Source organism: Macaca thibetana, chromosome 1, assembly GCF_024542745.1.
Source record: "Macaca thibetana thibetana isolate TM-01 chromosome 1, ASM2454274v1, whole genome shotgun sequence".
Lineage (NCBI taxonomy): Eukaryota > Metazoa > Chordata > Mammalia > Primates > Cercopithecidae > Macaca > Macaca thibetana.
This window is the reverse complement of record NC_065578.1, coordinates 190,000,208-190,026,212: the sequence shown is the minus strand read 5'-3', so window position 1 is coordinate 190,026,212 and position 26,005 is coordinate 190,000,208. Positions and strand designations below refer to the sequence as shown.

Genomic DNA, 26,005 nt, shown 5'->3' with positions numbered 1-26,005 from the left:
TTCCCATTGTCCCTTGAGCATGTCACTCTTTTGTCCCCACCCTGCATCTTGACTGTGAGTGCAAATAGTTCAAAACCTTCTCCAATAGATGTTTATATCTCCAATGCCTCAAACAGTACCTAGCACAAGTAAACATTCAGTAGAAAAAAATCTATGTAAGGATGGCTTCATTGATAATAGGAAGAACCATAGTGTAGGAATCAGGAGTTTCTGGTGAATTAACTAGCTAAGTGATCACGAATGGTTCACCTACCCTCTCTAGGTTTCTTTTTCTTATCTGTAAATAGACTATATCTAACACCTGCCCCCAAATTCAATGATTCTATATGTTTAATGCCTCCTTTAGAAGCCACAAAATGCCTTATGAAAAGCCAAGTCAACTTTGGATGTTATGTTTTAATTCTCAAAGATTTACTTATGTAAAGCAAATTCATATTCCTTTGAAATTATCTTATTTGCAGGTCTATCATTAAAAAAGAATTTCTAAAAACTTGCTAAATTACATGGAGACATTTAAATTAAGCTAATCTGAAACAAGATTTTCTTCAGCAAACTCCTCTTTCTCTTATTAAATGATACAAAGAAAGGTCCAAGTTGTAGCTGAAAATGTCATTAAGAAACTGAATTCTAATTCCAGCTCTCACTGATACAGAACTGGTCAACCCACTTTTCTAAGTATCTCCACTTCTGTTTTTCCCAGCTGAAAAAAAGTGATAAAAATGTAAGCCTTTAACGGTAGGAATTGCTGAAAAAATAATGACTAAAAGCCTTCACATCTTTGAGGGTGATGATAAAGGTGATACGAATCTTGGAAGAGCCAAGTTTCAATGGCTTCAGTGAGGTTTCTCACACCTTATAGGTCAGCCTTTTCTACTTTGTTCCATAGCTGAAGTTCCAAGTAAGACTGGAAACCTGACAATGTAAGTGGACGTCCCAATGTGATATCCAAACAGTGTGTATTGGTTTTGGTGATAGAAGCATTGAATTATATACCTTGTGTCATGAATATTCTTACAGGGCATTCACTTCTTTCCCTTTTATAAAAAGTGTGTTTTGCTAATTCAGAATAGGTTATTTAGATACGTACAGAATATATAACCTAAATATAGAAAAATATGTATGTGCGAATTTGATTCCTCTCAATCCCTTCTTAGGAGCCAGGAAATCCATAAGCTTAAACACAAAAATCTACTAACTCACATTTTGTATTTCTCAAATCCTTATATCCATTCTATGAACATATAAACTATATATTCATAAGATATTGAGCTGGAAGACATCTTATTGATCATCTGATCCTACTTTCTCATAATACAGATGATAAAATCAAGGCCCAAAGAGGAAAGTAAATTAGATGAGGAGTGGGTAGGGTCTAACATTTTTTCTGGCATCTTGAAAACAAAATATTCTGCATTTCATGTTTGTAGATAGACCTAATCCAGGGATGAGAAAACAGAGGTTACTAAATAAACTTGATTGAAAGGAAAATTGACAGCCAAATGGAGCTTGGTAGCTATCTCTGTATTTATAGAGCCATTCATGTAGGCAATTTTTCATAGACTAAAAAAATAAATCTAAGAAATAAAGGGGAAAATCATAATTATTTCCCAAAAACTTTTCTCTCGCAATAAAAGAGGTCCAATTTAACTGGGTAAATGGTAAGCATTTCAGCTCTATTTCACCTCCAATACACATCACTGTAACATTATGTCTTATAAAATAGAGGTTTGACTTGCATCACCACTACCAACACCACCACTACCACCGCCCCCCAATCCCTCAATCAAAATTCCAAACAGTATTGTAGATGAGTTTTAAATGGCTACTAGTCTATGTCTCTTTTTCAACAGCTGCTCTACAATGCTCTCGCTCAATCTCTCTGTCTCTGTTTCTCTCTGTCTCTCAAACACACACAAACACATACACACACAACCACACACACACACACTGCTGCTACCACTGCCACCAACATTATTTGGTAAACTATCAGGTTCTAGGGAAAACACACACAACCCATCTATGCTATCCTTCTCATAATGAAGTGTAAATAATAAACACAAGATTAAATGTAAGGACCCATTGTGCTGTCCCAGATCCTATAACAATATAAGAAATTACATTAGCTAATTAGAAATAAAAAATTTATAATTAACATCAAGTGAAGAATTTCAAATATCTGAGCAAACAAAAAATCTATATTCAGAGTAGACAGAAGCATGTTTCTTAAGCAAACAACTCAAATAAACCACCTATGTCTTGCTTCCGTCTCTGTGCCAGGACTATAGAAGCTAATTCTCCCCTAGAGATCACTCACCATGAGGTTTACTCTCCTAGAAACCAGCACCCTGCTTTTCTTCCCACAGCTTTCCTTCTGTCCCAGAGTTGCTGGATGGCTTGTTGGAAAGGACCCCCTCTTTTTCTCAACATCTCCTGGATATTGATAGTCCAAGGTGAACCCAACCACCAGCAAGCTGCACAACTGTGTTTCACCTTTTGCTCTCTCCTGCTCAGAGCCCTCGTGCAATCAGTTAGCCTTGAATGGAGCCATGTGTCCTGTGTTTTATCATCCCATGGTGTAAGGAAATATGTAACACTGTGGTTGTTAGAAAAAGCACTCTTAGGGCTCCCAGATTGGTGAATGCACTCAGCTGTTCTATATTTGGTTACTCTCTTTGTTTTCTTCTCAAAAGAGCCTAATTCCGGTCGATGTCTTGGGCATCCGGTCGATGTCTTGGGCATCCTGCCACGGACACCTTACTCTTCCCCCACACCCTCTCCCCGAATCGCCTACTTTAATTTCACCCAAAGAGTTCTGCGAGAAGACGTAACCGTGTGGTGTGATGAGAAGATGAGTGTGTTGTTGTGCTCACTGGTCTGCAGACCTGAGCATGACACCAGCTACACTTCTGGAATTTGGAGACACAAGCACTGTCTGTGGTACAGTGATCATAACCACACACACTCTTACCAGCCTCCATGCACTGAAAACCCTATTTCCTGTAGGCAGAAACAAGCCCAGGCATTTGCCAAGACTGCTCATCTCATTCTGGTTTCATTGGAGGTGCTTAATCTCAGACAAGACAATCAGAAATCAAAGTTTGTATTACCTGACCTTTATCAGGGAGAAACATTTCTAAACCAAAGCAACCAGCTGGAAAACAAGATTATCAGACTAGCTCAACAAAGGAACACGAGGAGAATATAGATTTATTTTTCTCCAGTGGCATCTTCTGCAGTGAAGAACATCTTTAAATGCCTAATAATGTTTTTATATCTGAACTAGTGAATAAGAAAAAATAAAGCAAAAGACAGAAGTGCGGAACAAGAATAAAGTGAAGGAAAAATGGAAATATTTTAATTACATGGGGAAAAATACTAGAAAGATAATCTCCTCCTACATGATGTATTTAATAAGGTGAGAAAAAGATGAAATGATGTCTTTAAGTTATGACTGGAAGAAATAGATTGTGAGAAACAATATCTGATTAAATCATTGGGGTGAATGAGTGAGCACGTAGGCACACACACATGCACACACACATTGCTCCCCTATTAATACTGATACCTTCAGCATTCTTTAAAAAGAAAATCGCCTTGCAGGTCTATAGAGTTTATGAATATTATGGGAAAGTGGAACTGGTCTCTTTCTTATTTCCTTCTAATATTAATTGCCTGATCAAACACATTACTATCACAATGGGTAGACCAGGTATTTCAGTGACTCAAAGCTTCAAAGTGACAGCTTATAAAGGGATACCAGGATTCTTGCACTGCAAAGAAAAAGAAAAAGATCTAAAAGCTGTGCCTCGGCCCTACCACTGCCACTGCTGAAAAGAAGGAAGGAAAGGAGAGACAGAAGGGCGTTTAACCACACTTTATGATTGCTGTGGGGAGGGGGAAAAAAAAAACTCAACACTTTTGGCATAAGATTATTTCCAAGCGACTGTTTGCAGCTGTTGCAGCTGCCATCAGCATGAGCTGGTGGGAAAACAGCGCCCAGCGGTGCATCTTACCTGAAGAGCAGAGAAGTGCAGGCAGATGTAGGTGAAGCACAGGAGCAGCCCCAGTCCCTGAATTACAGAGGCCACCAGCAATAGCTTGTTCCTCTCGAATCTTGGCCTGGCTGCATTTCCCACATTCTCTTCCAGGGGTTGGACCCTTTCCATCTTCACAATCTGGGTAGAGGGAAAATGAAGATATGGAAAAGGGGAACCTGGGATAAAACTGATGTTTTCCCCACAAAGGAGGAGGTAAAGGCAAAACAAAGCCTATCAATCAGAAAATAGGCAAAGGTCTCAGGGCCAGAGATAAAAGGCGATTGAAAGAGCAAAGCGGACTCTCTCAGTTTTAACGCTGCAACTTTTGCAGGCAGGCGGGGGAACTTCTTTGTGACTAATCTGAATTTCCCCTTTACTTTCTTTCTTTTTTTTTTCCTCTGGGCTAACAGGGAGTTGTTTTTGTGACATTCCAGTTCTGATTTGAGTGACTGTGAAATGACAGTCATAAAAGTATGCTATTTTCTTAACTCATTGCACCAGTAACAAATTGTGGGTCACTTGGTAAAGATAAAAATCATCATCCGTTAATGTAGGAGCTCATATATACCTTCCCCAAGGTGTCTTAAATCATAGAATAGATTTAGGGGAAATGCTGGCCCAAGGTTCTTATCTGCACTTTACTAGGTAACTAAACATTGAACCCCTCTTACAGATTCAGAAAGAAAGCACACAGAGATCATTCTTGAATGAAAAAGATAAAACAAGAAAATAGGACAGTGGGTCATGCAGAAGTAAAGGAGTGAGATCCTTGGTTGTAGTCTATTGCATAGAAATAAACAAACTACCTTTTTGAAGTATTTACTATGTGTCAGACACTGTGTTAGATGGCCTTGCAATCTTTTTCTCATTTAACCCTTTGAGGCAAATTCAATAAAAAATTATATGATTAATTTTCTGCATACCAGAAAAGAAGCAGAAGGGTATCATTTTCCTCTTTCCTTCCACTTTACATTTTTCCCATACATAATTTTCCCATGAACGAACAAATGAATAGATGTAAATAAGCCTTGAAGATTATTTCTTTCTTTGAGGCCTCAGAACTTGGAAAGTAAGAGTATTCTATCAATAGACACCAGATACCCTTTACCACTAAAATAAACAGTGAAACGAAATAAATGATAAAATTACTTATAATGTCAAGTTCAAATTGGCAAATATTTACTGAGTACATCATATGAGCCTGGCACTGTACTGGAAAGGGACGCTGGGGAAAAGCTGTTTAAGACAGAACTGTCTCTCTTTGTGGCCAAGTATGTCCCTCTGAGCTCCCCATAAGGCACCCAACAGATATGTAAAGAAAGGAGGGAGAAATATTTTGGATATTGACAGTATGAGCTGTTATACACCACTTCACAGAAAACATGGAAATGAGGCATATTTAAAAGAGAAAGTTTGTGGGAAATGTAAAGTACATTTATGACTACAGTATTAATAAATTAAAATATGAAATAATACCTTCCCTACAATAATTAAACCTTGCATTTCGAGAACATATTGGTCTTCAGAAATTTAAGTTTTATCTGAAAGATGAGGTAACTAAGGCTCAATATCATAGACTCCAAGCCAAAACTATAAATCAAGTCGTATCTAAACATATTTGTCAAAGCTATTCCTTTGAACAAAGCTTGTGTTACATACAGGGTGTGGAGAAAAAAGTTGAAGGAAAAATCAGTGCATTAAGCCCAATTTTTGTGTGATAGTTAATCATAAAAGAGTATTAAAATCACTATTTACTCATCAATTTTAAAAAAATGACTAAGAGTCAAAGCAAAAAAAAAAAAAAAAAAAAAAGCCATAAATACTACTGGAAACAAGGAATAAACTGAAAAAGTAGTAAAAACTATGCCTGCTGAAAATCATAGATAACATTTTTAAATTACTGTCAAGAGAATGAAAAAAAATAAACATTTACCATGCACACACTTGTGCCTTAAGCAGCATTTCTTCTCACTGTTAATATCATGGCTCCGAGGAAGAAAAATCTTTGCACAGAGTCATCTCTACCCACATTTAGGCTAACACTTTGATGACACACCTCTCATTTTTATTGTCTTGTCATCCTACTACCATATTTTGCCTAGTTGTAATTTTTGTTGATGTTTAAGTGATATTTTACACTTAATTGTCTCTTTTTATTGAACACGTTTTCACAGTTCTTCACATTCTTTGTGGGAAGAGAGATACACACACACACACACACACACACACAAATCAGGCTGGAAGTTTCAGGCACAACATTTTGATAGACTATCTAGGCATTCCAAAGTTCATCATTGGGCTGGTCTAGCATTTTAACAAATGAAATCACTATTAGAGTTATCATTGCTGACCTTTCAGTCTCAGGCACATGGGCAGAGTCCTCCATCTTCAAAAAATTTTTCAAAAAACAAAGTTTAATTGTTTTTAAAGGGGCCGGAGACGTTACTAAATCTATGGGCAATTTTTTTTTCATTTGTATTTATTTATTTATTTATTTCAGAGACAGGGTCTTGCTCTGTTGCCCAGGCAGGAGTACAGTAGCATAGTCACAGCTCACTGTAATCCAGAACTCCTGGGCTTGAGAGATCCTCCTGCCTCAGCCTCCCAAGTAGCTAGGACTATAGACAAGCAACACTAGGTCTGGCTAATTTTTTTTTTATTATTTCTCATAGAGACTCGCTATGTTTCCCAGGCTGGTTACAAACTCCTAGCCTCAAGCAATCCTCCTGCCTTGGCCTCCCAAAGCACTGGGTTTATAGGCATGAGCCACCAAGCCTGGCGGCAATTTTTCTTAAAGTATCTCACAAATATTAAATATATTAGCACACCAGAACAAATCAGCCTTAAAATAAAGCCACAGGATGCAAAATAAACCACAGTAATTATCTTCCCATAGATCATTAACCTCCTAAATGAATAGCCATTTCAAGACTACAGAAAATATGGAAAAGAAAAGGGCTTTGACCACTCGCAAGATACCTCATGTTCAGAAAGAAGCAAAAAACATTTGAATTTTTATTTATTTATTTATTTACTTTTGGTTTGAGGGTTTTATTGTTGTTTGGAATTTTTGGTGTCTGGGTTTTGGTTTTGGGGTTTTTTGGTGATAAAAAATATATATTTTTCATTTATCTCTAAGTCAGGTTTTCATTTGTCCATTCAACAAGACTGAGCCAAATACTAGAGGAAAAGACAGGAACAAAACACATTTTTAGTCCTCAGGGAGGTCACAGACAGGAAAGCAGAACGTCCACAGCCTGGAAAGTTCTGTGTCCTAGGTATCAGTGCAGCAGGGAAGGGTGCAGGGGGACAGGTGCTAATCTATACTGGAATTAGGACAGGAACAGCTTCCTGGAGATGAATCAAGTCAATCTGGGAGAAAGGAGAAGCAGTCTGGCTGTCTGGGGCACTGGGGAGGGGCAGTGGCCATTGGGCCAGCAGTGAGGGCAGTGGAGCCTGTTTGTGCAGTGTCAGTTCAGGGAACTACAGCTGAAGAGGAAGACGGTAAAGGAGAGTGGCTGCTGGAGAAGAGGCTCAGAAGAAGTTGTCGTAAATGGACTTTTGTTACAAGTTAAGAACTTTGGACTTCATACTGCAGGCACTGGAGAAACATGGAGAGGTTTGAAGCAGAATGTGATATGATTACATTTCAGAATTTAAAAAAAATCACTCTGATTGAGGGAAATAGAAATGGCAGGTACTTCAGGAAACAATTCTAGGGGGTAGAAAAGAGAGAGGGATGGCAAGGCAGAATCAAGTTGGCCAACTGGGAGACATTTCCAGGGTGCTCCGTGCCAGCTGAGGGAATGAATGAGATCTAAAATTCCACCTCTGCAGTCAGCTCTCTAAGCCCTCCATCCTGATACAAGGTTTCCTCCAGCAGGAAGGGAGACACTTATCCCGCAAAGGTCAACTTTGCTTCCCAAGCCCTGAACAAAGGGCTGTACTCATTTAAATGAAGGCTCTTTTTCTAATTTATAAACCCATAGGGGGTGCCTCATTCTAAAACACATAAAGACAGTGGTATAAGCTAGGGACCTTGAGTTTGCAATGACTCAAGTGAGAAATAAGGTCCTAAACTAAAGCAGGGAGGATACCAGAGTAGAAGACACTTACACTGGCTCTTCATTCACCAGACATTGTGAGAGTGTACTCAGTGCCAATCTCTGAGCACACACGGAGTCATAGATAAGCTCTGCCCTGGGACGAGTGATAGAGTGATGTGGGAGGTGATGGAAACAAATGCATTTTCTAATGCCAAAATATGATTTGTAATTTGCCTTCTCAACCTACTCCTGATCCTAATGTCACTGTCCTGAGTAATGGTTTTTGTACTTCAGGACCTCAAAATCCAAAAATCGACTTTGAATCATCCTTGTTCCCAATCACCAAGCTTTGTAGGCTAGCCCTGCAATGCAGCTTATTCTTTCCTCCTCTTTGTCATTCCCACTGCTTCTAATCCAAATTCTTATTACTCCTCACTTGAGCTCCTGCAGTCAGCTCTCCAAGTCCTTCCTCCTGGCACAGGTTTCCTCTTGCAGGAGCTCCAAGTTTTCCTTCCAAACTTATCTCCCTCTATTTTCTGATTATTTCTAATATTCACTCTGTCTCAAACAACCTTACCCTCCACCTCTGACTATCAAAACCCTACACATTACACACTTCCCCATGAAGGGCTGTCCTGTGACGTAGTGAGCTTACTGTGTTCTAAAAGTGCTAAACAAAAATCTTGAAGAAATTCTGTTCAGAGAATTCTAGCATTAAGTAGAGGGTTGATAGGATCAGTAGTTCCCAAAGCCTAGTTTATCATCTGAATCACTAGGAGAACTTTTTAATGATTCTGACTCCTAATTCCTTCACTCACGAAATTCTGGTTCCGGCCGGGCGCAGTGGCTCAAGCCTATAATCCCAGCACTTTGGGAGGCCGAGACGGGGGATCGCGAGGTCAGGGGATTGAGACCATCCTGGCTAACACGGTGAAACCCCGTCTCTACTAAAAAATACAAAAAACTAGCCGGGCGAGGTGGCGGGCGCCTGTAGTCCCAGCTACTTGGGAGGCTGAGGCAGGAGAATGGCGTGAACCCGGGAGGCGGAGCTTGCAGTGAGCCGCGATCCGGCCACTGCACTGCAGCCTGGGCGACAGAGCAAGACTCCATCTCAAAAAAAAAAAAAGAAAAAAAAAGAAATTCTGATTCCGTGGGTGTCTTAGTCTATTTTGTATTGCTATGAAGGAATACACAAGGCTGGGTAACTTATAAGGAAAAGGGGTTTATTTGGCTCACAATTCTGACCGCTGCAACATTCAAGGTTGAACATTTGCATCTCGTGAGGGCCTCATGGTGCTTCTACTCATAGCAGAAGGTAAAAGTGAGCTGGAGTGTGGAGATATCACCAAGAGAGAAAGCAAGATACAAGAGGGAGATGCCAGGCTCTCTTTAACAACAGTTCTTGCAGGAACTAATACAGTGAGAACTCACTCACTCCAAAAGGAGGGCATTAATCTATTCATGAGAGACCTGCTTTCATGACCCAAACACTTTCCATTAGGACCCACTTCCAGTACTGGAGCTCAAATTTCAACATAAGGCTTGGAGGGGACAAACATCAAAACTATAGCACTAGGTTTGGAATGATGTCTTTTGAAGCCATATTTCTAAAACAGTCCATAAGAGTCAGACTTGTGAATCTCCCTAAATGACCACTTAAGGTCTCTTTCACCATTACTTTCTATGATAGGAAACCTCATCCTATTTCCCAGAAGAATGCAGCTGTTTTCACCTCTGTGTTGAGAGCATTTATTATGCTCTGTTTCGTCTTGTAATTATTTAAATCTATTTCACGGGGAGGAGGGAGGAGGTGGAAATGGTTAATGGATACAAAAAAAAAAAAGAAAAAAGAAAGAATCAAAAGACCTACTATTTGGTAGCACAATAGGGTGACTATAGTCAATAATAAATTAATTGTATATTTTTAAATAATTTAAAGAATGTAATTGGATTGTTTGTAGTTCAAAGGATAAATGCTTGAGGGGATGGATATCCCATTCTCTGTGATGAACTTATTACACATTGCATGCCTGTATCAAAATAGCTCACATACCCCATAAATACATATACCTACTATGTATCCACAATTTTTTAAATTAATTTAAAACTTTTTAAAATAAAAATAAAATTTCAAAAATACACATAAATAAATAAATCTATTTTAGTCTCCCCCATGATGTTGCAAGTTCCTGAGGTTAGGAGTCCTATATTGTACTCTCACAGGGCCAAACTGAATTTGCTTGTAATAGAGCTGAAACACACTGTTCACAGGAGCAGAAATAATGAGAGTCTAAACAATACTGAAAACAGCACTATTAAATACAGAAGTCTCCTGGTAGCTGGACTTTGATCTTAGAGTTGAAAGATTAGCAAACCTGAAATGTGTACTTTTCATTGAAACCGGATGCACACCATTAGTTGAAATACAAATGTGAACTCGTGTGATGATATTCCATCTGGGTTTCAGACTCATTAGTCTCTCACTTGTCAACCCCTTTTCTTCTGGTGCCAATTTTCCCTTTCATTCTTCATGTTGCTTAGTATTTTTTTTTAAATCTTGACCACTGACAGTTATTTTGGGGCATGATGACAGATTCTAAAACTTAGCGGCACAAAACAGCTACCGAAATTTTTCTCTGTATGGAACTATACCCACGATGTACCACACCATTATAGAAAGCAAATATCTAGACAGATTTTTGACACACAAAAAAATTACATTTTAAATCATGTATTTAAAATGTGTGCAATGCCAAGAACATGTAAAAATCTATAAGTACGCTTTTCAACTCACAATAGGATATCAGCAATTTTCTTTTTCAAAAAATCAACTTTATTAAAATATAATTTCAGACAATAAATCTCATTATTTAAAGTGTACAATTAGATGAGCTTTCGCAATTGTAGACACTCACGAAACCAACACAATCAAGATAAAGAAACTTAATTCATCTTCAAAAGATAATTTTCTTTAAATAGAAATCATTCCAAAAGCAAATCTATACTGAATACATGAGACACTAATCTCCTCTTCTTTTCAAAATAAATTCAATCGAGTATAAATTGGAATTAGCATAAACCTATGTTTCTCAACTGAGGGTAGATTTGCAATCTACCTAGGGGTCATTTGAAAATATTTAGAGACGTTTTTGTTTATCTGGATTGGGGGTAGGGTGCTACTAGTATCTAGTGGATAGAGGCTGGAGATGTTAATAAATATTCCACTCAGAATACCTCACCACCATCAACAACAAAAGACTATCAGCCCCAAATGTCAAGAGTTCTGAGGTTGAGAAACCCTGATTTGGATACATCTATGCCCATAACTGATTAGGAATGAGGCAATACAATATTCACTCTCTGAGTTTTTGCATATGCTTATTGTGCTGTCCGAAACACCTCTCCACTCCTCAGCAACCATCCTATGAGGAGGGTACTATTTTTCTCCCCATTTTACAGTTGAGACGAACTGAGGCTTAGAGAGATGAACTATCTTGGCCAAGGTCACACACTTAGCACATGGCAGGGCTGGTATCCAAATCCAGTTTTGTTTACTCTAGAGCCTGTTCTTAAACTGTGTGTGATACTATTGATCTTTTTACATGAAATACAAGTTCTGTGTGTGGCCTAGATGCCTAGTAACAATTTATCTAAGCAGATCTTAATATGCCAAATGCACACAGCTACTAATCCAGTAAGAAAAAAATAACTTCTTCCTGTCAATTCGATCAAGGATGTTCAATCTTTTGGCTTCTCTGGGCAACATTGGAAAAAGAAGAATTGTCTTGGGCTACACATAAAATACAATAACACTAGTGATAGCTAATGAGCTAAAAAAAAATCTCATAATGTTTTAAGAAAATTTACAAATTTGTGTTGGGCTGCATCGAAAGCCATCCTGGGCCACATGTGGACCACAGGCCGCGGGTTAAACAAACTTAAATTAGATCTTTTCTTTTCAGATTATTGATGAATGGGAGTAGATCTTCCATTTATTGTGTGCTTTCTCTGTGTCAAGCACAAAAGCTTTCTTTCTTTCAATCCTCCTGGGAACACTCTGCCTGATTACTAACCACATCTTTAACACAAGGAACCAGAATATCAGGGTAACCTAACCACAACAGCTTTGGGAGTTAAACCAAGATCATCTGGGTTTGTCTGCTTGTTTAACGGTACCAAACCACTCACTTGGTGTGATGGCCTGAATATTTATGTTCCTGCAACCCCCACCCCAAATTCATGTGTTGAAGCCCTACTTCCAATGTGATTGTATTTGGAGATGGGGCTTTTGGAAAGTAATTGAGTCATGAGGGCAGGGCCCTGGTCTGATGGAATTTAGAGCCTTTATAAGAAAAGACACCAGAGAACTTGAGCCATCTCTCTCTCCACCACGTGAGGACACAGCAAGAAGGTGGCCATCTGGAAGCCAAGAAAAGAACCCTCACCAGAACCCAACCATGTTGGTAACCTGACCCAGAGTTGCAGCCTCCAGAACTGTGAGAAAATAAATTGTTGTTTAAGCACCCATACTATGGTTGTCTTATGGCAGCCCAAGCAGACTAAGATAGACAGAAATTATAAAATGGTACCAAAAGAGCATTGCTTCTTGAAGTTTCTCTACCTTTCTCTAAATTCTTCTGTGCTAACATGAATTTTATCCTCTGTGGTAACAAAAGTTTTACCTATCATTCTCTATGATAACACGAATTTTATTCTGTTATCTTCAATGTCCTTATAAGAATCTCTATTCCTAAATGTCTTTCCTATTTTGGAACTAGAATAAAATAGTCTATGTAATACACCAAGCAGCATGTCTAGACAAAGTAGGCCTAAGTAAATATTATGGTGTTGCAAAACAAAACAAAACAAACAAACAAACAAAAAAACCGGTAAGCCTTTTTAGCGTTTTTTCTTTCACTAACATATGTTGCATTAAACACCTCTTAAAGCTTTCTTCAGGTGCAATCAGCAATCATCAATATCCTTATCCCAATCATAGCATGAGAAACTGAACCCCAGTGAGCTCGTTTTAAAATTGCCCCAAATCCTCAATGGGATTTACCTCTTGGGGTTGCTCTAGGGTTTGTATGGGACAATGTTTACACCATTAGCACTGTCTTACAAATAGAAAGTGCAAAATAATTACGGTAAGTGTGGTCTGTGGTCTGTGTCCACAAATGGCTGCATCCGCGTCACTCAGGAGCTTGTTAGAAGAGCAGAATCCCAGGCCCCACCCCAGACCTATCAAATCAAAATCCCTGTTTTAAAAAGATTTGCATCCACATGAAATTTGAAAAGCACTTAGTTAAATCATTAACAGAAAGAGTGAGCGGATAAAGACTCAGAAGACTAAGGGCAGATCCCTGACAAGACACTAGAAACTTTCTTCCATAACAACATCTTACATCTTAAAACGTATGTGAGCTTTGGCTAAGCCCCATCCTCACCCTAGGCATCAGCAGGGTAGGAGTCCCCTTACATGGGCATCTACCCTCATCTATGCACCCAATTCATCCCCTTAATTCCCTTCTTTCTCCAGCCCAGGGGATCTTTACATCATCAGGGGACCAGAAAGCTTTCCGCTTACTCATCAAACATTTTCTGCTCCCCTTTAGGACTGAGCTTTTGAAACTCTAAAGTCAAGAGAATCTTTTTTTCTGCCTTGCGCCACCACATTCCTTCCCCCAAAGGTAATGAACATAGGCAAGTTAACTAAATGGGGCCAGGAAATAAAAGGAAATAGCTAGGGAAAAAAATAAGTTATTAATTTCAAAATAGTGCCCTGCCACATAAAGAACCACATAAAATGGTTCCTTATGATCACAGACTGAGGGCGGATGGAGAGACATATAGCAATGAGCCGTGATTTTCTCTCTTTCTCTTTTTGAAGGTAGTATTCCCTATCTCCACACTCATTACCACTGTATACAGTGTGTTCACCCCTTTCTGCCCCCTTAAGCTGTGGTCAGAAGTCTTTGGGGTGTGTCCTTTCTGCAAATATCACACATACACAAACACACACACGAAAAAAGAGAAAACCTCTGCAGCTTTCTACAAATTGGCTCAAGGAATTCCTGTAGACCTTTCCTTCCTACAATGTGCCATGTTCCCTGGTGTTTTCTGCTGTTCTTACCCTTATTCTTCCTATATTGGCTCAAACTTGCCCTGGTTATATTTGGAAGAGATCTCAACTTTCTGCTTCATCACTGACCCAGAAATCCCAAAGGATGTCCTTATAGGAATTGCCCAAGCTCCAGATCCCAAAAATCCCTCTCCCCAGTGTTTAGGCCTGTTTCTTACCACACCATTTCCCATCTACTCTGGACTCACTTTGGGGAAGAATAATTACACTCTTCTCTTAGCACAGACCATAGTCTGCATTGTGTCAGGGTTATGCATGTATGTGCTTGTATCCCCTTGGTGGAGAAACTCCAAGCCCCATTCATCTTCATATTCTCCTGTTTGTTCCAGCACTAATCCATAGCTGTGCTCAACACATGAACAGAATTAGACTGGATTGTGGGGTGAAGTTTTATTCAGAGTTCCCTCTTTCCTTCTGCCCCCTCAGCTCCCCACTGTTCTCTGATCCTACCTTGATTTTATTTTTGACACTCTGGGCAAAAGTCAGATCTGTATGCAAATAAAAGCATTACTATTTCTAATTAAGCAAGTTACTTAGCTTCCTATCCTTCATTTACTCATCTATAAATGATAGATAAATAAGTATAGGTAGAAGGCACACACAGAGAGAAACCATGTCTGATACATATTAGCATTCAATAATTGCTAGTTATCATTATTGTAGCTTAAAATTGAACATGATGAGAGCATTTATACCATGGAAATTGGTAAACATGGTAAACATTATAAATTTTTTCAGAGAGCTGCTTTACCAGCAAATGATTAGGCTAGTGCCACATATCTAAATGATAATATTTTGGATCTATTATGGTAAATAAACACTATTACAATTAATTTTGTCTGTTCCTTTTTTTTTTTTTTTTGATTGACTGCTACAAAACAAAATTTTCTGAGACAAGGTCTCACTCTGTTGCCCAGGCTGGAGTGGCATAATCACAGCTCACTGTAGCCTTGAACTCCTGGGCCTAAGCATCCTCCCACCTCAGCCTTCCGAGTAGCTGGGACACAGGAACGTGCCACTATGTACAGCTAATTTTTTTATTCTTGGTAGGGACAGGGTCTCCCTATGTTGCCCAGACTGATCTCGAACTTAAGCAATCCTCCCGCCTCAGCCTGCCAAAGTGTTGGGATTATAGGCATGGACCACTATTCCCAGCTGAAATTTTTAAATTACCTTGTGATATTTGAATTGGACAGTGCTGGGCTAGATAGACCCTAACACACATGGTAGGATGATGATGTCACACCCCTCAGTGTGGTTCCCCAGGTATTTCTGGGAATACCAAGAAATGCTCACATGATCCACAAATTGGTCCAGGCTGATACTTGTCATCTCTGTCAGCTGTTCTCTCTCTGAACTGTTGTTGTTCTTGAATCTTCAGGTCCCTCCCATGATCTAATCGCTGTGATATTCCAGACTGACCTCTCTATTTTCTTGTTCCTATGTGCTGTGGTTTAGGTCTGCTCCACAGGCACTAGAAATGACTACTCTCAGCACCCAAGAGCTCAGTACACCCTTTCAAGGGCCACTGCCCAGTTCCTCACAGCTTTCAGATGGCAGTGGGAAAGGCAACTCAGTGCCCATCAATGAAAAAATTCCCAAGGCTTCCTATACTCAGAAGCCCCCTCTCCTTTTACACTCTCTCTTCAGTTACTATGACCCAGTCTTCTATCCCTGCCCCAGATATGAGGAACAAAATTCCCCTAAAATTTAAAAAAAAAAAAAATCTCTACTTCTAACCCTTACATTACATTGAAGCTCCTCTATAATGTGTAAAATGTGGCATTTGGTTATTTCCAACTTAGCAAATACATATAAATTATTTTCATTGATCTCTTAGTTACTGCTTAGAAAAATAAAAGACAGAAACGTGTATTCATTTTCTTTTATTACTTGTATAGGAGATTGGTTAATACTAAAAACTTATGTAAGCCATAAGAAACATAAAATATATGTAATAGATTACATGCTAAACTGAGAAAGTCTCAAGTAATCACAAATTAGTCCCTTTCTAACCTCCTCGCACTTTCCCATTCCTACCAAAAGAACTTTAGCTGCAGAAACCATCATTCTGAGCAAACTATCACAAGAACAGAAAACCAAACACCGCATGTTCTCACTCATAGGTTGGAATTGAACAATGAGATCACTTGGACTCGGGAAGGGGAACATCACACACCGGGGCCTATTATGGGGAATGGGGAGGGGGGAGGGATGGCATTGGGAGTTATACCTGATGTAAATGATGAGTTGATGGGTGCTGAAGAGTTGATGGGTGCAGCACACCAACATGGCACAGGTATACACATGTAACAAACCTGCACGTTGTGCACATGTACCCTAGAACTTAAAGTATAATAATAATTTTTAAAAAAGAACTTTAGCTGCATAATTTCCCTCGGGAATAGGGTTGGACAGAAGATGGGAGCCAATTGCCAATTGTATTATATTCAAATTCTTTTTTTTTTTTTCATGGACAACCCTCTTGTTTATTTGATTAAACAAAAATAAAATAAGCTGCATAGGAAAAAAATTTAAAGTCCAAAGAGACACCAACTTTGTTTTAAGGCTGTAGTAGCTGATACAGCATCTCCTTGCTACCTTCTCCAGTCTTCTCTGTGGACCACAGCAATACATTCAGAAGCCTGTTAGCTAACACAGGAGTTTTTGAACGCTTTTTCATTGGTTAAATTCTTTATCACTGCATAAGGATGGTTATCTCGAGGTTTTTATTGACTTAAATATAATCCTCAAGAGACTAGTAAGAAACACTTGCTTGTAGACCATTTCACAACACCTGGGTTTCCCTGGAAATTCGTGACTATTTACCTTTAAAGATCATCTGTTTTGTTGGCATGAATATAGTGAAAAGGGGACACTTTTACACTGCTAGTGGGAATGTAAACTAGTAGAGGTTCCTTAAAGAACTAAAAGTAGAACTACCAGTTGATCCAGCAGTCTCACTACTGGGTATCTCCCCACAGGAAAAGAAGTCATTATATGAAAAAGACACTTGCACACACATGTTTATAGCAGCACAATTCACAACTGCAAAAATAATGAATCAGCCTAAATGCCCATCAATCAACAAGTGGATAAAGAAATTGTGATATAGATATATATACACACACACACACACACACACATAAACACACACACACACACACACACACACCATGAAATACTACTCAGCCATAAAAAGGAATGAAATAATGGCATTTGCAGCAACCTAGATGAAATTAGAGACCATTATTATAAGTAACCCAGGAATGGAAAACCAAATATTGTATGTTCTCACTCATAAGTGGGAGCTAAGCTTTGAGGATGCAATGGCATAAGAATGATACAATGGACTTTGGGGACTCAGGGGAAATGGTGGGAGGGGCTGGGGGATAAAAGAGTAAACGCTGGGTACAGTGTACACTGCTCAGGTGATGGGTGCACCAAAGTCTCAGAAATTGCCACTAAAGAACTTATCCATGTAACCAAACACAACCTGTTCCCCAAAAACCTATTAAAACAAAAAAAGTCTTAAACATTAAAAAAAAATAAAGATAACCTATTCACCTTCCCAAAACAAAGGGATTTCATTCAAAGTGGTTCTTCACAGTAGAAACCCAGCAACCTTCAAATATTGTTCTTTTGATGAAAATAAAGTTTTTCTTAAAAAAAGCAAAATTTCTTCTGCTACTCTGAGCCCCCAGATAAAACTGAATTGAATCGCAGGACTCAGAATATTTCTCTCAGAAAAAATTAAGGAGTAGTTAAAACATAAAGGAAATTAACCAGTTTTAAACATAGGTAGGTACTGCACACAAGCTTTGAATTTTGCATACTTTGCTCATTTGTACATTTTTTCATTACTAAAAACTATTTAGTTTCTGCTAAAGAGCAAATACAGTGCCTGCTCTCTTAGAGTTTATATTCCTGTTGGAGAAAACAGACAATAAATGTATGCACAGACAAATTAATAATCGTAGTGTTATGGACTGAATATTTATGTTCTCCAAAAATTCATATGTGGAAGCCTTAATCCTCAAGGTGATGGTATTTGGAGGCTTTGGTATGCAATTAGGTCATGAAGGTGGGGGTCCCATGATGAATTCAGTGCCCTTATTAGAAAAGACACGAGAAAGAGGATCTCTTTGCCACGTGAGGATATAACAAGAAGGTGGCCATCTACAAATCCGGACGAAGGCCCTTGCCAGACAATGAATCTTCTGGTGCCTTGATATTGAACTTCCTAGTTCTCCAGAACTATGAAAAATAAATGTTGTTTAAGCCACCCAATCTATAGGATTCTGTTATAGCTGCCTGAACTGATGAAGACAATTAAAAAGTGGTTAAATGGGGGGGCAGAGCAAGATGGCCGAATAGGAACAGCTCCAGTCTCCAACTCCCAGGGCGAGCGACACAGAAGACCAGTGATTTCTGCATTTTCAACTGAGGTACTGGGTTCATCTCACTGGGGAGTGCCGGACGATCGGTGCTGGTCAGCTGCTGCAGCCCGACCAGCGAGAGCTGAAGCAGGGCGAGGCATTGCCTCACCTGGGAAGCGCAAGGGGGAAGGGAATCCCTTTTCCTAGCCAGGGGAACTGAGACACACAACACCTGGAAAATCGGGTAACTCCCACCCCAATACTGCGCTTTAAGCAAACAGGCACACCAGGAGATCATATCCCACACCTGGCCGGGAGGGTCCCACACCCACGGAGCCTCCCTCATTGCTAGCACAGCAGTCTGTGATCTACCGGCAAGGCAGCAGTGAGGCTGGGGGAGGGGCGCCCGCCATTGCTGAGGCTTAAGTAGGTAAACAAAGCTGCTGGGAAGCTCGAGCTGGGTGGAGCTCACAGCAGCTCAAGGAAACCTGCCTGTCTCTGTAGACTCCACCTCTGGGGACAGGGCAATAATAAACACAGCCGAAACCTCTGCAGATGCAAACGACTCTGTCTGACAGCTTTGAAGAGAGCAGTGGATCTCCCAACACGGAGGTTGAGATCTGAGAAGGGACAGACTCCCTGCTCAAGTGGGTCCCCTGAGTAGCCTAACTGGGAGACATCCCCCACTAGGGGCAGTATGACACCCCACACCTCACAGGGTGGAGTACACCCCTGAGAGGAAGCTTCCAAAGCAAGAATCAGACAGGTACACTCGCTGTTCAGAAATATTCTATCTTCTGCAGCCTCTGCTGCTGATACCCAGGCAAACAGGATCTGGAGTGGACCTCAAGCAATCTCCAACAGACCTACAGCTGAGGGTCCTGACTGTTAGAAGGAAAACTATCAAACAGGAAGGACACCTACACCAAAACCCCATCAGTACATCACCATCATCAAAGACCAGAGGCAGATAAAACCACAAAGATGGGGAAAAAGCAGGGCAGAAAAGCTGGAAATTCAAAAAATAAGAGCGCATCTCCCCCGGCAAAGGAGCGCAACTCATCGCCAGCAACGGATCAAAGCTGGACGGAGAATGACTTTGACGAGATGAGAGAAGAAGGCTTCAGTCCATCAAATTTCTCAGAGCTAAAGGAGGAATTACGTACCCAGCGCAAAGAAACTAAAAATCTTGAAAAAAAAGTGGAAGAATTGATGGCTAGAGTAATTAATGCAGAGAAGGTCATAAACGAAATGAAAGAGATGAAAACCATGACACGAGAAATACGTGACAAATGCACAAGCTTCAGTAACCGACTCGATCAACTGGAAGAAAGAGTATCTGCAATTGAGGGTCAAATAAATGAAATGAAGCGAGAAGAGAAACCAAAAGAAAAAAGAAGAAAAAGAAATGAACAAAGCCTGCAAGAAGTATGGGATTATGTAAAAAGACCAAATCTACATCTGATTGGGGTGCCTGAAAGTGAGGGGGAAAATGGAACCAAGTTGGAAAACACTCTTCAGGATATCATCCAGGAGAACTTCCCCAACCTAGTAGGGCAGGCCAACATTCAAATCCAGGAAATACAGAGAACGCCACAAAGATACTCCTCGAGAAGAGCAACTCCAAGACACATAATTGCCAGATTCACCAAAGTTGAAATGAAGGAAAAAATCTTAAGGGCAGCCAGAGAGAAAGGTCGGGTTACCCACAAAGGGAAGCCCATCAGACTAACAGCAGATCTCTCGGCAGAAACTCTCCAAGCCAGAAGAGAGTGGGGGCCAATATCCAACATTCTTAAAGAAAAGAATTTTAAACCCAGAATTTCATATCCAGCCAAACTAAGTTTCATAAGTGAAGGAGAAATAAAATCCTTTACAGATAAGAAGCAAATGCTTAGAGATTTTGTCACCACTAGACCTGCCTTACAAGAGACCCTGAAGGAAGCACTAAACATGGAAAGGAACAACCGGTACCAGCCATTGCAAAAACATGCCAAAATGTAAAAACCATCGAGGCTAGGAAGAAACTGCATCAACTAACGAGCAAAATAACCAGTTAATATCATAATGGCAGGATCAAGTTCACACATAACAATCTTAACCTTAAATGTAAATGGACTAAATGCTCCAATTAAAAGACACAGACTGGCAAACTGGATAAAGAGTCAAGACCCATCAGTCTGCTGTATTCAGGAGACCCATCTCACACGCAGAGACATACATAGGCTCAAAATAAAGGGATGGAGGAAGATTTACCAAGCAAATGGAGAACAAAAAAAAGCGGGGGTTGCAATACTAGTCTCTGATAAAACAGACTTTAAACCATCAAAGATCAAAAGAGACAAAGAAGGCCATTACATAATGGTTAAGGGATCAATTCAACAGGAAGAGCTAACTATCCTAAATATATATGCACCCAATACAGGAGCACCCAGATTCATCAAGCAAGTCCTTAGAGACTTACAAAGAGACTTAGACTACCATACAATAATAATGAGAGACTTCAACACTCCACTGTCAACATTAGACAGATCAACGAGACAGAAAGTTAACAAGGATATCCAGGAATTGAACTTATCTCTGCAGCAAGCAGACCTAATAGACATCTATAGAACTCTCCACCCCAAATCAACAGAATATACATTCTTCTCAGCACCACATCGTACTTACTCCAAAATCGACCACGTAATTGGAAGTAAAGCACTCCTCAGCAAATGTACAAGAACAGAAATTATAACAAACTGTCTCTCAGACCACAGTGCGATCAAACTAGAACTCAGGACTAAGAAACTCAGTCAAAACCGCTCAACTACATGGAAACTGAACAACCTGCTCCTGAATGACTACTGGGTACATAACGAAATGAAGGCAGAAATAAAGATGTTCTTTGAAACCAATGAGAACAAAGATACAACATACCAGAATCTCTGGGACACATTTAAAGCAGTGTGTACAGGGAAATTTATAGCACTAAATGCCCACAAGAGAAAGCAGGAAAGATCTAAAATTGACACTCTAACATCGCAATTAAAAGAACTAGAGAAGCAAGAGCAAACACATTCGAAAGCTAGCAGAAGGCTAGAAATAACTGAGATCAGAGCAGAACTGAAGGAGATAGAGACACAAAAAACTCTCCAAAAAATCAATGAATCCAGGAGTTGGTTTTTTGAAAAGATCAACAAAATTGACAGACCACTAGCAAGACTAATAAAGAAGAAAAGAGAGAAGAATCAAATCGACGCAATTAAAAATGATAAAGGGGATATCACCACCGACACCACAGAAATACAAACTACCATCAGAGAATACTATAAACACCTATACGCAAATAAACTGGAAAATCTAGAAGAAATGGATAATTTCCTGGACACTTACACTCTTCCAACACTAAACCAGGAAGAAGTTGAATCCCTGAATAGACCAATAGCAGGCTCTGAAATTGAGGCAATAATTAATAGCCTACCAACCAAAAAAAGTCCAGGACCAGATGGATTCACAGCTGAATTCTACCAGAGATACAAGGAGGAGTTGGTACCATTCCTTCTGAAACTATTCCAATCAATAGAAAAAGAGGGAATCCTCCCTAACTCATTTTATGAGGCCAACATCATCCTGATACCAAAGCCTGGCAGAGACACAACAAAAAAAGAGAATTTTAGACCAATATCCCTGATGAACATCGATGCAAAAATCCTCAATAAAATACTGGCAAACCGGATTCAGCAACACATCAAAAAGCTTATCCACCATGATCAAGTGGGCTTCATCCCTGGGATGCAAGGCTGGTTCAACATTTGCAAATCAATAAACATAATCCAGCATATAAACAGAACCAAAGACAAGAACCACATGATTATCTCAATAGATGCAGAAAAGGCTTTTGACAAAATTCAACAGCCCTTCATGCTAAAAACGCTCAATAAATTCGGTATTGATGGAACGTACCTCAAAATAATAAGAGCTATTTATGACAAACCCACAGCCAATATCATACTGAATGGGCAAAAACTGGAAAAATTCCCTTTGAAAACTGGCACAAGACAGGGATGCCCTCTCTCACCACTCCTATTCAACATAGTGTTGGAAGTTCTGGCTAGGGCAATTAGGCAAGAGAAAGAAATCAAGGGTATTCAGTTAGGAAAAGAAGAAGTCAAACTGTCCCTGTTTGCAGATGACATGATTGTATATTTAGAAAACCCCATTGTCTCAGCCAAGAATCTCCTTAAGCTGATAAGCAACTTCAGCAAAGTCTCAGGATACAAAATTAATGTGCAAAAATCACAAGCATTCTTATACACCAGTAACAGACAAACAGAGAGCCAAATCAGGAATGAACTTCTATTCACAATTGCTTCAAAGAGAATAAAATACCTAGGAATCCAACTTACAAGGGATGTAAAGGACCTCTTCAAGGAGAACTACAAACCACTGCTCAGTGAAATCAAAGAGGACACAAACAAATGGAAGAACACACCATGCTCATGGATAGGAAGAATCAATATCGTGAAAATGGCCATACTGCCCAAGGTAATTTATAGATTCAATGCCATCCCCATCAAGCTACCAATGAGTTTCTTCACAGAATTGGAAAAAAAAACTGCTTTAAAGTTCATATGGAACCAAAAAAGAGCCCGCATCTCCAAGACAATCCTAAGTCAAAAGAACAAAGCTGGAGGCATCACGCTACCTGACTTCAAACTATACTACAAGGCTACAGTAACCAAAACAGCATGGTACTGGTACCAAAACAGAGATATAGACCAATGGAACAGAACAGAGTCCTCAGAAATAATACCACACATCTACAGCCATCTGATCTTTGACAAACCTGAGAGAAACAAGAAATGGGGAAAGGATTCCCTATTTAATAAATGGTGCTGGGAAAATTGGCTAGCCATAAGTAGAAAGCTGAAACTGGATCCTTTCCTTACTCCTTATACGAAAATTAATTCAAGATGGATTAGAGACTTAAATGTTAGACCTAATACCATAAAAATCCTAGAGGAAAACCTAGGTAGTACCATTCAGGACATAGGCATGGGCAAAGACTTCATGTCTAAAACACCAAAAGCAACGGCAGCAAAAGCCAAAATTGACAAATGGGATCTCATTAAACTAAAGAGCTTCTGCACAGCAAAAGAAACTACCATCAGAGTGAACAGGCAACCTACAGAATGGGAGAAAAGTTTTGCAATCTACTCATCTGACAAAGGGCTAATATCCAGAACCTACAAAGAACTCAAACAAATTTACAAGAAAAAAAACAAACAACCCCATCAAAACGTGGGCAAAGGATATGAACAGACATTTCTCAAAAGAAGACATTCATACAGCCAACAGACACATGAAAAAATGCTCATCATCACTGGCCATCAGAGAAATGCAAATCAAAACCACAATGAGATACCATCTCACACCAGTTAGAATGGCGATCATTAAAAAGTCAGGAAACAACAGGTGCTGGAGAGGATGTGGAGAAATAGGAACACTTTTACACTGTTGGTGGGATTTTAAACTAGTTCAACCATTATGGAAAACAGTATGGCGATTCCTCAAGGATCTAGAACTGGATGTACCATATGACCCAGCCATCCCATTACTGGGTATATACCCAAAGGATTATAAATTATGCTGCTATAAAGACACATGCACACATATGTTTATTGCAGCACTATTCACAATAGCAAAGATTTGGAATCAACCCAAATGTCCATCAGTGACAGATTGGATTAAGAAAATGTGGCACATATACACCATGGAATACTATGCAGCCATAAAAAAGGATGAGTTTGTGTCCTTTGTAGGGACATGGATGCAGCTGGAAACCATCATTCTTAGCAAACTATCACAAGAACAGAAAACCAAACACCGCATGTTCTCACTCATAGGTGAGCCCCCCCCCCCCCCCCCCCCCCCCCCCCCCCCCCCCCCCCCCCCCCCCCGGAACTGAACAATGAGATCACTGGGACTCAGGAAGGGGAACATCACACACAGGGGCCTATCATGGGGAGGGGGGAGGGGGGAGGGGGGAGGGATTGCATTGGAAGTTATACCTGATGTAAATGACGAGTTGATGGGTGCAGCACACCAACATGGCACAAGTATACATATGTAACAAACCTGCACGTTATGCACATGTACCCTACAACTTAAAGTATAATAATAATAAATAAATTTTAAAAAAAAAGTGGTTAAATGCTGTGACCCACATACTCACACTCACCAAAAAAAAAATAAACAAACCCAAAACCCACAGAATAAAGAAATAGTGACAAGAAGGGGCACCACTTTGATTGGGCCATCAAAGGCCTCTCTGTGGAGATGATAGTGGAGCAAAGCCTTCACATGGGTCAGTCAGGGAAAGAGCTAGGGGAAGAACATTCTAGGCAGTAGGGCTGGTACTGGTAAGTCTGAAAGCCCTAAGACAAAAACAACTTTGGCATGCTTGAAGAAAAGAAAGTGGTTACAGCAGAGTAAAGTAGGGGTGAAGGACAAGTAAGTAATAGGCTATAGCATTAACAAGTAGGCAGGGGCTAGACTGAATGGAGCCTTTGGATCATGAATTTTGTGGAAAACCATTGGAAGGTTTCAATTAGGAGAGTGATTTCAGATTCATGTTTTTAAAAGCTAGTTGGCTTTTGCGTAGCAAAACAGACCACAATGGAACAGGAGTTAAAGCAGAGAGATGAGTTAAAGGACTGTCAGATAAGATGTAAAGTGGCCCAGATAAGATGTAAAGTGCCTTGACTACTAGGCCCGGGAAAAGAGATGGTGACAAATTACCAGATCTGGGAAATACTTTGGAGGCAGAGCAATAAGACTTACTGGATTAGATATGGCAAGTAATGGAAACTAAGGCATCAATGATAACTTGTATGTCATTGGGCTGAGTAACCGTGTGGTGGTGTCATTGACTGAGATTAAGGGGAAGACCAGAGAGGAGCAGATAGGGAGAGGCGGTTTGCAAATGAAGAGCTCAGTTTTTGCACAGCTCCCCATATAAGCACCACAATAATTATCCAAGAGTCATTTTCTTTTACTCATTTTATAGGCAAGGAAACTAAAGCACAGAGAGGTCATGCCACTTGGCCGAAGTCACTTGGCTAACTCATTTTATGTGATATTTTTCTCTACACATAACATAGAGGTTAAGGTTGCTGAATCCTAATCTTAGGGCCACTATGTACTAGTTGTATGACCCTTGGGCAAGTCACTTACTCTAAACCTTGATTTTTCTCCTCTTAAAGTTGGAAGTTTTCTGTCAAGGCTTTATGTAAGGGTTAAGTGAGCAAAGCAGGCAATGTGCATGGCATAGCATATAATAAGTGTTCAATAAATATTAGCTATTATTATAGTCAGTCATCTCCAAAGCTACAGTAGCATTATAATCCTGGATTTACT

General features: G+C 39.8%; 1 protein-coding gene across 3 annotated transcripts in view; it reads right to left on the bottom strand.

The window, feature by feature from the left end:
- The window catches only part of TNFSF4 (TNF superfamily member 4), a 218,402-nt gene that overhangs the window by 18,494 nt on the left and 173,903 nt on the right, over positions 1 to 26,005 (bottom strand). Inside the window, exon 2 of one of the 3 annotated variants that reach the window (XM_050767981.1) lies at positions 4,014 to 4,175. In XM_050767981.1, coding sequence (XP_050623938.1) covers positions 4,014 to 4,166 — 153 coding nt within the window. In that variant the 5' untranslated portion in view covers positions 4,167 to 4,175. Of the gene's footprint in view, positions 1 to 2,490; positions 3,812 to 4,013; positions 5,714 to 26,005 lie in introns of those variants that run through there. The other 2 variants (XM_050767987.1, XM_050767972.1) reach the window with 2 other exon arrangements.